General features: G+C 41.7%; 1 protein-coding gene across 2 annotated transcripts in view; it reads left to right on the top strand.

Moving 5' to 3' along the window:
- The window catches only part of LOC128687961 (uncharacterized), a 171,249-nt gene that overhangs the window by 14,004 nt on the left and 140,106 nt on the right, over positions 1 to 17,139 (top strand). For both annotated transcript variants that reach the window (XM_070083637.1, XM_053775603.2), the window contains exon 4: positions 5,857 to 6,020. In XM_070083637.1, coding sequence (XP_069939738.1) covers positions 5,857 to 6,020 — 164 coding nt within the window. The remainder of the gene's footprint in view (positions 1 to 5,856; positions 6,021 to 17,139) is intronic.

Here is a 17,139-nt window from a genome sequence, read left to right as displayed (position 1 = left end):
AGAATGGATGAATGGGATGGATGGAGGATGGATGAATGGATGACAATGGGATGAACCAGAATGATGATGGATGGATGGGATGGAGGGAGGAGCATGGATGGATGGATGGAGCAATGGAGAATGGATGGATGGAGGAGGAGGATGGATGGATGGCACGGATGGATGGGATGGATGGGGATGAAGCAATGGATGGATGGATGGATGAGAATGGATGGGATGGATGGAGGCAATGGATGGATGGACTTCAGGATGGATGGATGGACTTGAGGATGGACAATGCGAATGGATGGATGGATGGAGGACAAGGCAGGATGATGATGAAGGACGGATGGATGATAATGGACAAATAGGAAATGATGAAGGAATGCATGAAGGCAATGGATGATGATGGAGGACGGATGATAACAGGAGAATAGAATGGACAGGATGATGATGGAGGATGATGAATGGATGGATGGATGGAGGGCAATGAATGGATGGATGGATGGATGGATGGAGGATGAATGGAGGGACATGGATGGATGGATGATGGATGGGGATGGAGAATGGATGGATGGATGGGAGAGGCAAGAATGGATGGAGGATGGAGGATGGAGGAGGAGGAAGGAATGGAGGAGGAAGGAATGGATGATGGAGGAAATGGATGGATGATGGATGGATGAATGGATGGATGGAGCAAGTGAGGAGGTGGATGGATGGACAGAAGGAGGATGGAGGATGATGGATGATGATGGAGAATGGATGATGGATGGATGGAGGAGAAGGAGGAGGACTTAGGAGGAATAGGAGGAGGATTAGAGGAGGAGAATGGATGGATGGAGGAGGAGAAGAGGGGAGGATGGATGGATGGAGAATGGAGGAGGAGAATGGATGGAGGAGAAGGGAATGAAGGTAGGCAGGAGGAGGAAGGAAGGTGGGAGGAGGAGGAGGAGGAAGGAAGGAAGGAGGAGGAGAAGGAGGAGGATGGACTAGGAGGATGGAGCAATGGATGGATGAGAATGATGGATGAGCAATGGATGATGAGAATGGATGATGGATGGATGGGGAGGAGGAAGGAGGAGGAAGAAGAGGCTAAGAATGGATGGGATGGGATGGATGGATGGACAGAAGGATGGAGGGAAAACATGGAGTAAGGGGAGGATGGATGAATGGAGGAATGATGGATGATGGATGAATGGAGGCAATGGATGGAGGATGAGAATGGAAGGGAGGAAGGAAGGGGAGGAAGGGAAGGAAGGAGGAGGAGGAAGGAGAATAAGAGGAGGAGGAGGAGGAGGGAGGTAATGGATGGATGGATGAATGGATGGAGGATGGATGGATGGATGAAGGATGGATGGATGGATGAATGGATGGAGGGAACATGGAGGCATGAATGGAGGAATGGAGGAAGAATGGAGGAGGAGGGGAGAATGGAGGACATGAAGGGATGGATGGATGGGGGAGGATGGAATGACATGGATGGAATGCAGAAAGGACAGGAGGATGGATGAACATGGTAGGATGGATGGATGGAGGAGAATGGATGGATGGGACAATGAATGCATGATGAGGCAATGAATGGATGGATGGACAATGGATGGATGGATGAATGGATGGGATGGAGCAATGGATGGGATGGAGCAATGGATGAATGGATGATGGAGGAATGGATGGATGGATGATGAATGGGATGGAGGCATGGATGGATGGGATGAATGGGAGGAACATGAATGACAATGGATGAATGGAGGAAACCATGGATGATGGAGAACAACGGATGATGGATGGATGAAGGATGGATGAAGGCAATGGGATGGATGAGGGATGAGAACAGGAAAGAGATGGAGGATGGAGTAATGGAGGGATGGATGGATGGAGAACAAATGATGATGATGATGATGACATAAGCCGATGATGATAAATGATGATGATGATGATGACAATGATGATGATACAATGAAGTGATGATGATGATGATGATAGACAAATGATGTGATGATGATGATGATGATAATGATGATGATGATGATAAACAAACATAAATGATGATGATGCAGCAAATGAGCAAATTTATCATGAGGCACGATGATGATGATGCGATGATCATAAATGATGATGATGATACCAACGATGATGATGACAATACGATGCGATGATGAGCAATGATGATGATGCAGACAATGATGATGATGATGGATGATGACAATGATAAATGATGATGATGATGATGAGGCACGATGATGATGATAAATAAACATAAATGATGATGATGATGATGAGCAAGGCGATGATGATGACAATGATGATAGATGATGACAAATGATGATGATGATGATGATGACAAATGAGCAAAACGATGATGACGATGAGCAATGATGGACGATGACTGAGATAAGTCGAAGTGATGATGATGATCTTAGGAGGCAATGACAATGATGATGCAGCCATTATACGTGATGATAAAATGATAGATGATGATGAGCAATGATGATGATGATGACATGGATGGATGGATAATGATGATGATGATGACAATGATGATGATGGAAACAGTAATGATAAAGGTACTGATGAATGCAATGATGATGATGAGCAATCAATGATGATGATGATGATGTATGACGATGATGATGACATGATGATGCTTGATGATGAGCAATGATGATGACAAATGATGATGATGAGCAGTCGCGATGATGACAATGATGATGATGAGCAATGATGATGATAAATGATGATGATGAGCAATGCGATGATGAGCAATGATGATGATGAGCATGATGATGATAAATGCGATGATGATAATGGCGCGATGAGCAATGATGATGAATAAAGGAGGATGATGGAGGAACAGTGATGATGATATGATGATGATCGACGAATGACATGAGCAATGTATGATGAATGAATGATGATGATACGGAAATGATGAATGATGATGATGACAAATGATAGAATGATGACAATGATGAAGAAGGAGGATGAATGGATGGATGAATGGATGGATGGATGAAGGAATGATGATGGAGGAGGATGGATGGATGGATGGAGAAACAGGAGGAAGGAGGAAGGAGGAGGAGAAATGGATGGATGAAGGGCAATGGACAAGGAGGAATGGATGAATGGATGGAGGGATGAATGGATGGAGGAGGAGGAGGATGGATGAAGGACTGGCAGGATGGATGGAGGAATGGATGAAGGGATGGGGGAGGATGGATGGATGGAGGAATGAATGGAGGGGAGAATGGATGGAGAAATGGGATGGATGGATGGATGGATGGATGGAGTAATGGATGGATGGACAAAGAGGATGGATGGACAATGGATGGATGGATGGATGATCTTCAGGAGGACAGGTTATGGATGGAGAAATGGATGGATGGACTTCAGGACAAGGCAAGATGATGGACTTCAGGATGGGGATGGATGGATGGACAAGGTATGGGATGGAGCAATGGATGGATGGACAGAATGGATGGATGGATGGAGCAAAATGGATGGATGGATGGATGGGACAGGAGAACATGGACAATGAAGAAGAGGATGATGGATGGATGGAGAAATGGATGGATATGGACAGAAGTCATGATGGATGATGGATGGAGAATGATGATGACAATGATATGTTATGATGATAAAATGATGATGATGACAAATGACGATGATGATGATGATGACAAATGAGCAATCATGATGATGATGATGATTAAGATGATGATGATGATGTGATATTATAAAATGATGAGCAATGATGATGATGAGCAATGATGATGATGATGATGATGATGATGACAAATGATGATGATTAAAATGATCAAACATGATGAGCAATGATGACTACTGATGATGAGCAAGAAATGATGATGACAAAATGATGGATTATAGATGACAGGATGATGATGATGATGATGATGATGATCATGATGATGATGAGCAATGATGATGGATCATGATAAATGATGAGCAAATGATGATAAGATAATGGATGATGATGATGATGCAATGATGAGCAATGCGATGATGTGGATGAGCAATGATGATGAGATGATGATGGATAGATGATGATGATGAGCAATATGATGATGATGATGATGATAAATGATGATGTGATGATGATGATCAGCAAATGATGATGATGGACGATGATGATGATCATGATGCAATGATGAGACAATGATCATGATGATGATGATGATGACAATGATGATGAACAGGGCGGATACGTACAGAATAGATGATGACATAATGATGATGACAATGATGATGATGATGAGCAATGATGATATGCCGCATGGAGTGATGATGATGATGATGATCAATGATGATGAAACGATGATGATGATGGATTGACAAATGTATGATGATGATGATAGATTGGACAATGATGATGATGATAATGATGATGATGATGATGATGATGATGATGATGATGAGCAAATGATGATGATGATGAGCAAGCGATGATGATGGATGGATGACAATGACAATGATAATGATGACAAACAAAATAGATGATGAGCAAAATGATGAGCAAATGGATAGATGACAATGATCATGATGATGATGATAAATGATGATGATGATGAGCAAATGATGATGATGATGATGATGATGATGCAGAAATGATGACGATGGACAATCGAACATGGATATGATGATGACAATGAAACAGGATGGATGGATGGGAGAAATGGATGGATGGATGGGATGGATGGAGGAGGAGGAGTAGGAGGAGAAGGAGGAGGAGGAGGAGGAGGAGAAGGAGGAGGAGGAGGAGAAGGAGGAGGAGGAGGAGAAGGAGGAGGAGGAGGAGGATAATAATAATAATAATAGTAATAATAATAAGTTCCCCTGAAGCATGAAAAACAAAGTCCATCCCAGACAGTGGCATGATAAAGTGAGATAACATCTGATAAGAGCTGACCTTTGATGAGCATACATGAGGGTAGGGAAGGGTGCAGCTGATAAAAGATTAGATGACCATCTCCCTGCTTTGTTTTTGCTGGTACACAAACATTTCTGTCTGTCTGTCTGTCTATCCATCCAGCAGAGTATAGCACTTTGTCTGGAATTTTGGGTTATCCTAGGTAATTTATACTACGCATACTTGTATTTATGTGTACCTGTGAGACAGATAGACAAAGACAGATTGAAAGAGATAGACAGAGACAGATAGACAAAGCCAGAGACAGACAGACACAGATACACAGATAGAGACATAGAGACAGACAGAGACAGAGATAGACAAAGACAGAGACAGATAGACAAAGCCAGAGACAGATAGACAGAGACAGTTAGAGACAGAGACAGATTGACAGACCCTAAACTTGGGGTTAACATCACTTTCTCTTAAAAGAGAAGTGTTAATTTGATATTACATCAGTGAATCCTTGGTGTTTGCCGCACTGTTTTCCTCTAGCTGTCGCTCAATTTAACTGGCGCTCCCACAAGGTACTAAGTGGTCCCAGATTTTTTTAATACTGCACACACCAAGTGTTAAGACCAATTCTATGCTGACTAGGCATCTCAGGCCAATGGTGCCAAATTTGGAGGCAGGAAAAATAAAACATATATATATGTTTGGGCGCTACATAAATATACGTTTGGACAGTTTAGGGGTTAAAACATTGGTTGCTTGGCCTTTGTACTGTACTGGCATGCACAGATATTTTGTTTGCACAAGTAGTGATTTATTCAAGGTCATCTATATTACACTTAATGTTACAGGTAATGCAATCTATATATGTATTTTTTGCCATTAGTGCAGCTTTATCAAATATATGATATTTTTCATCATGACAAACATTCTGGCTATCCAAAGCTTAAAAGAACAAATGGTTATAGCTGGAAAGGCTGTATTACAACTTTAAACCGCAGGTCAACAAGTCCAGTTCAGGCTTACCAAGACGAGCACAAATCGAGTGAAGGTTACGGAAGTTGTGATTGGTGTACACGGTTTAGAGGACAGGCAAAACATTTCATCCTATGTATATCAGTGGTGCAAGAATAATGCTGTTCCCGATAGTGCTCAGAACATGCTGGTAAGCACTGCTTATTTGCTACACTTCTGTTTCCTGTTTGCTTTTAAAAATAATTTTTTCTTTCAGTGCAGGCTCATAGCTAAATGATGTAGATGCAACCACACCACCATAACTCTGGTCTTTTAAGAAACATAATGGATGTAAAATAAATAAATAAAAAATGTGTATGTGTGCATGTGTGTGCACGTATGTATGTATATTATATGTATATGCATGTATGTATATACTGTATGTATGTATGTATGGTAGGATTGCTGGTGTCCATTTTTCTGTCTCATAAACATGCAAGGTTTCAGGTACATCTTGCTACTTCTACTTACATTTAGGTCACACTATACATACATGTACAAGCATATATATACGCACCCCTCTGGGTTTTCTTCTATTTTCTTACTAGTTCTTGTTCTTGTTTATTTCCTCTTACCTCCATGGGGAAGTGGAACAGAATTCTTCCTCCGTAAGCCATGCATGTTGTCAGAGGCGACTAAAATGCCAGGAGCAAGGGGCTAGTAACCCCTTCTCCAGTGTATATTATTAAATGTAAAAAGAGAAACTTTTGTTTTTCTTTTTGGGCCACCCTGCCTTGGTGGGATACGGCCGGTTTGTTAAAAAAAAAATGTATGTATATATGTATGTATGTTATACTTCTCTGGCCAGTGCATAAAATCACTGCCTCACTTACTTCATTAATATCTCAATTCCTCCAACTCCCCATCTAATAACTTCCCTCTTCTGTTTTTAACTGTCAAATTCATGGTATTGTGCCTTTTTTTGTTATTTACTTATTAGTTTTTGGAGTGAGATTAATAGGTTGAGAAAGTGTAGGGAATGAATGAATTTGACAATTAAAACAGAAGAGGGAAGTCATTAGATGGGGAGATGGGGGTATTGTGGGAATATTTTGAATAGCTGTTAAATGTTGATGAAGAAATGGAGTCAGTGATTTTGTGCATTGGCCAGGGAGGTATAATATCTTTTAGGAGTGAGAAAGATACAGATGTGAGAGTGGTGGAGGTGTATGAGGCAGTGAGCAAAATGAATTGGGGTAAAGCAACTGGGAGTGATGGGATTAAGACAGAAATGTTAAAAGCAGGTGGGGAATATAGTTTTGGAGTGGTTGGTACTTTTGTTAAATAAATGTTTGAAAGAGGAGAGTGCATGGGGAGGGGGCACAAAAGAGAGTGTAAAAATTATAGGAGAATAAGCCAGGTGAAGTGTATGGTATTACAGTGGAACCTCTACTTGCGAGCGCATCCACGTGCAAGTTTTTCCAAATAGTATGAGCAATCAGTGGGTTGATTTTTTGCTTCCATACGTGAGGGAAATTTCCATAAGTGAGTGGACCTCAAGGGAGGTTCCTTGATGCTGGTGAGGGGCTCTTGATCTAGGGAATTGGATCTCATTTGTTTGTTGGACTATCTTATTGAAACTTGGGCAATGTATGATGGAAAGATGCTTCTTAACCATTTCAGGGTCCAGAGGCCAAATTTCGAAGTGCATACCAGGGTCCAAGAATTTTCCAAAAAATTTGTTGTTATTTTTTCTTATGAAATGGTAGAGAATCTTTTTCTGAAGGAAATAAAACAAAAAGAACGAAATTTGATGGAAAATTGACGAAATTATGCTCTCGTGAATTTTGATGTGTCAGCGATATTTACGAATCTGCGATTTTGCCGACTTTGACTCCCATTGTAGGCCAATTACATTATTCCAGTCGACCAAATTCTTAGCTATTTCACTAGTATTACTTCTCTTCTATCGATTGAGCACAAGAAATAGCCAAGTCAACTGTTTCAACTACAAAATAAAGTGATCGGAAATTGGTAATTTGGTCAATTTAACACAAAGTTCAAAATATTCCAATTTCAAAATAGGGTCCAGAAAAACAATGTAAGTATTCCTGGCACTAAACTAACATTTCCTCTGTTCATTAGTTACGTTTTGAGGCTTTACAAATGAATTCCATTTTGATTTTTTATTCACATAATAAATTTTTATTCAGACCAAAAAAATAGAAGATTTACTGTTATGCAATATTGTAATAATTGTATAAATATCATCACCACATTTGTGAATGTATATTAGATCCACCAACTGGTGTGTATTAGACGTGTGAGGTCGTTTGTTTACTCTTGAACATCGGCAAAAATTTAACATTTCCGGTACTTTGAGCTCAGTTTCAAGCCATTTTCAGTGCTAAAACCAATCAAAATCATCTTTATTTCTATAATATGTCTTTCATTCTATCATACGAGACCAAGGAATCGCAAATACAACTATAACAAACATACGAAAAAAACACTGCAAAGTCGCTGTTTTAATCGAAAATCATGGTCTCAGTTTTTTTTCTCTCATTATACACTGTGTGCTGCAGGATTTGTTTTATGTGGTGCACACATACCACATAGATGTATTCTCTTATATCTTGGCCCAAATTTACCACTCACAGCTTATCAGAGTGAGCTGAGCTCATGGCGTAGATCTACGGTTTGGACCCTGAAAGCAAAGCCGTAGATCTACGAGACAGACCCTGAAAGGGTTAACGTACACCAAAAATGAAAGAAATCAGAGCATAAATAATGGAGTTCAGTTCTCAGCAATTAGCCGCCCCTTAGTGGCATTTTCGTATGGTTTTTATGGTTGTATTCTTGTTTTTTATCTCATTTGATAGAATGGAAGATATATTACAGAAGTAGATATGATTTTGATTGCTTTCACGATGAAAAGTACCTTGAAATTGAGCTCAAAGTAGGAGAAATGTTCGAATAGGTTTGTGAATAGGTTTGACATTCTTTATACAATTATTGCAATAGGGCAGTAGTCTGCATAACAGTAAATCTTGTATTATTTGTGTGAATAAAAGTTACAAATTATTTATAGAGTAAGAGGTAGATGGGAAAAGAGGAAGGTGGCAACAACAAGTAAGAGGGAGGTGAAAGTGTACAGTGGACCCCCGCATACCGTTGGCCTTGCATAACGTTAAATCCGCATACCGCTACATTTTATCGCCAAGATTTTGCCTCGCATACCGCTAAAAAACCCGCTCAACGCTGTTCGTCCGAGACGCGTCAAATGTGTGCCCTTAGCCAGCCTCACATGTTCCGCCGGTGGCATTGTTTACCAGCCAGCCTCCGCGGTAACATCCAAACATACAATCGGAACATTTCGTATTATTACAGTGTTTCTGGTGATTTTATCTGCAAAATAAGTGACCATGGGCCCCAAGAAGCTTCTAGTGCCAACCCTACATCAATAAGGGTGAGAATTACTATAGAGATGAAGAAAAAGATCATTGATAAGTATGAAAGTGGAGTGCGTGTCTCCGAGCTGGCCAGGTTGTATAATAAACCTCGATCAACCATCGCTACTATTGGTGGTACAGCTGCTGCTGTACCACCGTCAGCTGCTGCTGCTGCTGCACTGTCAGCTGCTGCTGCTGCTGTAGCACCGTCAGCTGCTGCTGCTGCTGTACCACCGTCAGCTGCTGCTGCTGCTGTAGTACCATCTGCTGCTGCTGTAGCATCGTCTGCTGCTGCTGTAGCACTGTCAGCTGCTGCTGCTGTTGTACCACCATCAGCTGCTGCTGCTGCTGCTGCTGTAGTACCGTCTGCTGCTGCTGTAGTACCGTCTGCTGCTGCTGTAGCATCGTCTGCTGCTGCTGTAGCATCGTCTGCTGCTGCTGTAGCACTGTCAGCTGCTGCTGCTGCTGTACCACTGTCAGCTGCTGCTGCTGCTGTAGTACCGTCTGCTGCTGCTGTAGCATCGTCTGCTGCTGCTGCTGCTGCTGTAGCACTGTCAGCTGCTGCTGCTGCTGCTGCTGCTGTAGCACCGTTGTTGGTGTGGCTTATTGAGAATACCAAGAAACAATTAACCCCAGAGGATTTGCCACCCAGGATAACCCAAAAAAGTCAGTGTCATCGAAGACTAACTTATTTCCATTGGGGTCCTTAATCTTGTCTCCCAGGATGCAACCCACACCAGTCGACTAACACCCAGGTGAACAGGGAAAAATGCCTGGAACTAGTGCTCATATTGGTGAATTTAAAGCCAGCAAAGGTTGGTTTGAGAGATTTAAGAATCGTAGTGGCATACACAGTGTGATAAGGCCTGTACTGGAAGAAAATGCCAAACAGGACCTACAGTACTCAGGAGGAAAAGGCACTCCCAGGACACAGTGTCTCATCAGTCATTGCTGCATCTTCAATAAAGGTAAGTGTCATTTATTCTTCATTTAGTAGAGTAGTACATGCACAATATATATTGTGCATGTACTACTCTACTATTGTGCATGTATCCTTCTCTTTGTGTGTAGGAAAATGTATATTTCATGTGGTAAAAAATTTTTTCATACTTTTGGGTGTCTTGCACGGATTAATTTGATTTCCATTATTTCTTATGGGGAAAATTCATTCGCATAACGATAATTTCGCATAACAATGAGCTCTCTTGCACGGATTAATATCGCTATGCGGGGGTCCACTGTATAAACTAAGGGAGGAGGAAGTTCGGGCGAGATATAAGCGACTATTGGCAGAAAGGTGGGCTAGTGCAAAGATGAGTAGTGGGGGGGTTGAAGAGGGTTGGAATAGTTTTAAAAATGCAGTATTAGAATGTGGGGCAGAAGTTTGTGGTTATAGGAGGGTGGGGGCAGGAGGAAAGAGGAGTGATTGGTGGAATGATGAAGTAAAGGGTGTGATAAAAGAGAAAAAGGTAGCTTACGAGAGGTTTTTACAAAGCAGAAGTGTTATAAGAAGAGCAGAGTATATGGAGAGTAAAAGAAAGGTGAAGAGAGTGGTGAGAGAGTGCAAAAGGAGAGCAGATGAAAGAGTGGGAGAGGCACTGTCAAGAAATTTTAATGAAAATAAGAAAAAATTTTGGTGTGAGTTAAACAAGTTAAGAAAGCCTAGGGAAAGTATGGATTTGTCAGTTAAAAACAGAGTAGGGGAGTTAGTAGATGGGGAGAGGGAGGTATTAGGTAGATGGCGAGAATATTTTGAGGAACTTTTAAATGTTAAGGAAGAAAGGGAGGTGGTAATTTCATGCACTGGCCAGGGAGGTATACCATCTTTTAGGAGTGAAGAAGAGCAGAATGTAAGTGTGGTGGAGGTACGTGAGGCATTACGTAGAATGAAAGGGGGTAAAGCAGCTGGAACTGATGGGATCATGACAGAAATGTTAAAAGCAGGGGGGGATATAGTGTTGGAGTGGTTGGTACTTTTGTTTAATAAATGTATGAAAGAGGGGAAGGTACCTAGGGATTGGCGGAGAGCATGTATAGTCCCTTTATATAAAGGGAAAGGGGACAAAAGAGATTGTAAAAACTATAGAGGAATAAGTTTACTGAGTATACAAGGAAAAGTATACGGTAGAGTTATAATTGAAAGAATTAGAGGTAAGGCAGAATGTAGGATTGCGGATGAGCAAGGAGGCTTCAGAGTGGGTAGGGGATGTGTAGATCAAGTGTTTACATTGAAGCATATATGTGAACAGTAATGTTAAATGATCAGTTATGGAAGGAGAAAAGAGAATATGAATGTGTAAATTCAAGAATTATGTGGATTAAAGTAAAGGTTGGATGCGAGAAGTGGGTCATAATAAGCGTGTATGCACCTGGAGAAGAGAGGAATGCAGAGGAGAGAGAGAGATTTTGGGAGATGTTAAGTGAATGTATAGGAGCCTTTGAACCAAGTGAGAGAGTAATTGTGGTAGGGGACTTGAATGCTAAAGTAGGAGAAACTTTTAGAGAGGGTGTGGTAGGTAAGTTTGGGGTGCCAGGTGTAAATGATAATGGGAGCCCTTTGATTGAACTTTGTATAGAAAGGGGTTTAGTTATAGGTAATACATATTTTAAGAAAAAGAGGATAAATAAGTATACACGATATGATGTAGGGCGAAATGACAGTAGTTTGTTGGATTATGTATTGGTAGATAAAAGACTGTTGAGTAGACTTCAGGATGTACATGTTTATAGAGGGGCCACAGATATATCAGATCACTTTCTAGTTGTAGCTACACTGAGAGTAAAAGGTAGATGGGATACAAGGAGAATAGAAGCATCAGGGAAGAGAGAGGTGAAGGTTTATAAACTAAAAGAGGAGGCAGTTAGGGTAAGATATAAACAGCTATTGGAGGATAGATGGGCTAATGAGAGCATAGGCAATGGGGTCGAAGAGGTATGGGGTAGGTTTAAAAATGTAGTGTTAGAGTGTTCAGCAGAAGTTTGTGGTTACAGGAAAGTGGGTGCAGGAGGGAAGAGGAGCGATTGGTGGAATGATGATGTAAAGAGAGTAGTAAGGGAGAAAAAGTTAGCATATGAGAAGTTTTTACAAAGTAGAAGTGATGCAAGGAGGGAAGAGTATATGGAGAAAAAGAGAGAAGTTAAGAGAGTGGTGAAGCAATGTAAAAAGAGAGCAAATGAGAGAGTGGGTGAGATGTTATCAACAAATTTTGTTGAAAATAAGAAAAAGTTTTGGAGTGAGATTAACAAGTTAAGAAAGCCTAGAGAACAAATGGATTTGTCAGTTAAAAATAGGAGAGGAGAGTTATTAAATGGAGAGTTAGAGGTATTGGGAAGATGGAAGGAAGATTTTGAGGAATTGTTAAATGTTGATGAAGATAGGGAAGCTGTGATTTCGTGTATAGGGCAAGGAGGAATAACATCTTGTAGGAGTGAGGAAGAGCCAGTTGTGAGTGTGGGGGAAGTTCGTGAGGCAGTAGGTAAAATGAAAGGGGGTAAGGCAGCCGGGATTGATGGGATAAAGATAGAAATGTTAAAAGCAGGTGGGGATATAGTTTTGGAGTGGTTGGTGCAATTATTTAATAAATGTATGGAAGAGGGTAAGGTACCTAGGGATTGGCAGAGAGCATGCATAGTTCCTTTGTATAAAGGCAAAGGGGATAAAAGAGAGTGCAAAAATTATAGGGGGATAAGTCTGTTGAGTGTACCTGGTAAAGTGTATGGTAGAGTTATAATTGAAAGAATTAAGAGTAAGACGGAGAATAGGATAGCAGATGAACAAGGAGGCTTTAGGAAAGGTAGGGGGTGTGTGGACCAGGTGTTTACAGTGAAACATATAAGTGAACAGTATTTAGATAAGGCTAAAGAGGTCTTTGTGGCATTTATGGATTTGGAAAAGGCGTATGACAGGGTGGATAGGGGGGCAATGTGGCAGATGTTGCAAGTGTATGGTGTAGGAGGTAGGTTACTGAAAGCAGTGAAGAGTTTTTACGAGGATAGTGAGGCTCAAGTTAGAGTATGTAGGAAAGAGGGAAATTTTTTCCCAGTAAAAGTAGGCCTTAGACAAGGATGTGTGATGTCACCGTGGTTGTTTAATATATTTATAGATGGGGTTGTAAGAGAAGTAAATGCGAGGGTCTTGGCAAGAGGCGTGGAGTTAAAAGATAAAGAATCACACACAAAGTGGGAGTTGTCACAGCTGCTCTTTGCTGATGACACTGTGCTCTTGGGAGCTTCTGAAGAGAAGTTGCAGAGATTGGTGGATGAATTTGGTAGGGTGTGCAAAAGAAGAAAATTAAAGGTGAATACAGGAAAGAGTAAGGTTATGAGGATAACAAAAAGATTAGGTGATGAAAGATTGAATATCAGATTGGAAGGAGAGAGTATGGAGGAGGTGAACGTATTCAGATATTTGGGAGTGGACGTGTCAGCGGATGGGTCTATGAAAGATGAGGTGAATCATAGAATTGATGAGGGAAAAAGAGTGAGTGGTGCACTTAGGAGTCTGTGGAGACAAAGAACTTTGTCCTTGGAGGCAAAGAGGGGAATGTATGAGAGTATAGTTTTACCAACACTCTTATATGGGTGTGAAGCGTGGGTGATGAATGTTGCAGCGAGGAGAAGGCTGGAGGCAGTGGAGATGTCATGTCTGAGGGCAATGTGTGGTGTGAATATAATGCAGAGAATTCGTAGTTTGGAAGTTAGGAGGAGGTGCGGGATTACCAAAACTGTTGTCCAGAGGGCTGAGGAAGGGTTGTTGAGGTGGTTCGGACATGTAGAGAGAATGGAGCGAAACAGAATGACTTCAAGAGTGTATCAGTCTGTAGTGGAAGGAAGGCGGGGTAGGGGTCGGCCTAGGAAGGGTTGGAGGGAGGGGGTAAAGGAGGTTTTGTGTGCGAGGGGCTTGGACTTCCAGCAGGCATGCGTGAGCGTGTTTGATAGGAGTGAATGGAGACAAATGGTTTTTAATACTTGACGTGCTGTTGGAGTGTGAGCAAAGTAACATTTATGAAGGGATTCAGGGAAACCGGCAGGCCGGACTTGAGTCCTGGAGATGGGAAGTACAGTGCCTGCACTCTGAAGGAGGGGTGTTAATGTTGCAGTTTAAAAACTGCAGTGTAAAGCACCCTTCTGGCAAGACAGTGATGGAGTGAATGATGGTGAAAGTTTTTCTTTTTCGGGCCACCCTGCCTTGGTGGGAATCGGCCGGTGTGATAATAAAAAAAAAAATAAAAATATTTAGATAAAGGTAGGGAAGTTTTTATTGCATTTATGGATTTAGAAAAGGCATATGATAGAGTGGATAGAGGAGCAATGTGGCAGATGTTGCAAGTATATGGAATAGGTGGTAAGTTACTAAATGCTGTAAAGAGTTTTTATGAGGATAGTGAGGCTCAGGTTAGGGTGTGTAAAAGAGAGGGAGAATACTTCCCGGTAAAAGTAGGTCTTAGACAGGGATGTGTGATGTCACCATGGTTGTTTAATATATTTATAGATGGGGTTGTAAAAGAAGTAAATGCTAGGGTGTTCAGGAGAGGGGTGGGATTAAATTATGGGGAATCAAATTCAAAATGGGAATTGACACAGTTACTTTTTGCTGATGATACTGTGCTTATGGGAGATTCTAAAGAAAAATTGCAAAGGTTAGTGGATGAGTTTGAGAATGTGTGTAAAGGTAGAAAGTTGAAAGTGAACATAGAAAAGAGTAAGGTGATGAGGGTATCAAATGATTTAGATAAAGAAAAATTGGATATCAAATTGGGGAGGAGGAGTATGGAAGAAGTGAATGTTTTCAGATACTTGGGAGTTGACGTGTCAGCGGATGGATTTATGAAGGATGAGGTTAATCATAGAATTGATGAGGGAAAAAAGGTGAGTGGTGCGTTGAGGTATATGTGGAGTCAAAAAATGTTATCTATGGAGGCAAAGAAGGGAATGTATGAAAGTATAGTAGTACCAACACTCTTATATGGATGTGAAGCTTGGGTGGTAAATGCAGCAGCGAGGAGACGGTTGGAGGCAGTGGAGATGTCCTGTCTAAGGGCAATGTGTGGTGTAAATATTATGCAGAAAATTCGGAGTGTGGAAATTAGGAGAAGGTGTGGAGTTAATAAAAGCATTAGTCAGAGGGCAGAAGAGGGGTTGTTGAGGTGGTATGGTCATTTAAAGAGAATGGATCAAAGTAGAATGACATGGAAAGCATATAAATCTATAGGGGAAGGAAGGAGGGGTAGGGGTCGTCCTCGAAAGGGTTGGAAAGAGGGGGTAAAGGAGGTTTTGTGGGCTAGGGGCTTGGACTTCCAGCAAGCGTGCATGAGCGTATTAGATAGGAGTGAATGGAGGCGAATGATACTTGGGACCTGACGATCTGTTGGAGTGTGAGCAGGGTAATATTTAGTGAAGGGATTCAGGGAAACCAGTTATTTTCATATAGTCGGACTTGAGTCCTGGAAATGGGAAGTACAATGCCTGCACTTTAAAGGAGGGGTTTGGGATATTGGTAGTTTTGAGGGATATGTTGTGTATCTTTATACGTACAGTGGACCCCCGCATACCGTCGGCATCACATAACGTTTAATCCGCATACCGCTCGCTTTTATCGCAAAAATTTTGCCTCGCATACCGCTCAAAAACCCGCTCACCGCTGTTCGTCTGAGACGCGTCCAATGTGCGCCCTTAGCCAGCCTCACGTGTGCCGCCGGTGGCATTGTTTACCAGCCAGCCTCCGCGGTAACATCCAAGCATACAATCGGAACATTTCGTATTATTACAGTGTTTTTGGTGATTTTATCTGCAAAATAAGTGACCATGGGCCCCAAGAAAGCTTCTAGTGCCAACCCTACAGCAATAAGGGTGAGAATTACTATAGAGATGAAGAAAAAGATCATTGATAAGTATGAAAGTGGAGTGCGTGTCTCCGAGCTGGCCAGGTTGTATAATAAACCCCAATCAACCATCGCTACTATTGGTGGTACAGCTGCTGCTGCTGCTGTACCACCGTCAGCTGTTTTGCTGCTGCTGTAGTACCGTCTGCTGCTGCTGTAGCATCGTCTGCTGCTGCTGTAGCGTCGTCTGCTGCTGCTGTAGCACTGTCAGCTGCTGCTGCTGTTGTACCACCATCAGCTGCTGCTGCTGCTGCTGCTGCTGCTGTAGTACCGTCTGCTGCTGCTGTAGTACCGTCTGCTGCTGCTGTAGCATCGTCTGCTGCTGCTGTATCACTGTCAGCTGCTGCTGCTGCTGCTGTAGCACCATTGTTGGTGTGGCTTATTGAGAATACCAAGAAACAATTAACCCCAGAGGATTTGCCACCCAGGATAACCCAAAAAAGTCAGTGTCATCGAAGACTGTCTAACTTATTTCCATTGGGGTCCTTAATCTTGTCTCCCAGGATGCAACCCACACCAGTCGACTAACACCCAGGTGAACAGGGAAAAATGCCTGGAACTAGTGCTCATATTGGTGAATTTAAAGCCAGCAAAGGTTGGTTTGAGAGATTTAAGAATCGTAGTGGCATACACAGTGTGATAAGGCCTGTTCTGGAAGAAAATGCCAAACAGGACCTACAGTACTCAGGAGGAAAAGGCACTCCCAGGACACAGTGTCTCATCAGTCATTGCTGCATCTTCAATAAAGGTAAGTGTCATTTATTCTTCATTTAGTAGAGTAGTACATGCACAATATATATTGTGCATGTACTACTCTACTATTGTGCATGTATCCTTCTCTTTGTGTGTAGGAAAATGTATATTTCATGTGGTAAAATTTTTTTTTCATACTTTTGGGTGTCTTGCACGGATTAATTTGATTTCCATTATTTCTTATGGGGAAAATTCATTCGCATACCGATCATTTCGCATAACAATGAGCCCTCTTGCACGGATT

The sequence above is a fragment of the Cherax quadricarinatus genome, chromosome 10 (genome assembly GCF_038502225.1).
Source record: "Cherax quadricarinatus isolate ZL_2023a chromosome 10, ASM3850222v1, whole genome shotgun sequence".
In the NCBI taxonomy this organism is placed as follows: domain Eukaryota; kingdom Metazoa; phylum Arthropoda; class Malacostraca; order Decapoda; family Parastacidae; genus Cherax; species Cherax quadricarinatus.
The sequence above is the reverse complement of the archived record's forward strand: the minus strand, read 5'-3'. Positions and strand labels throughout refer to the sequence as shown.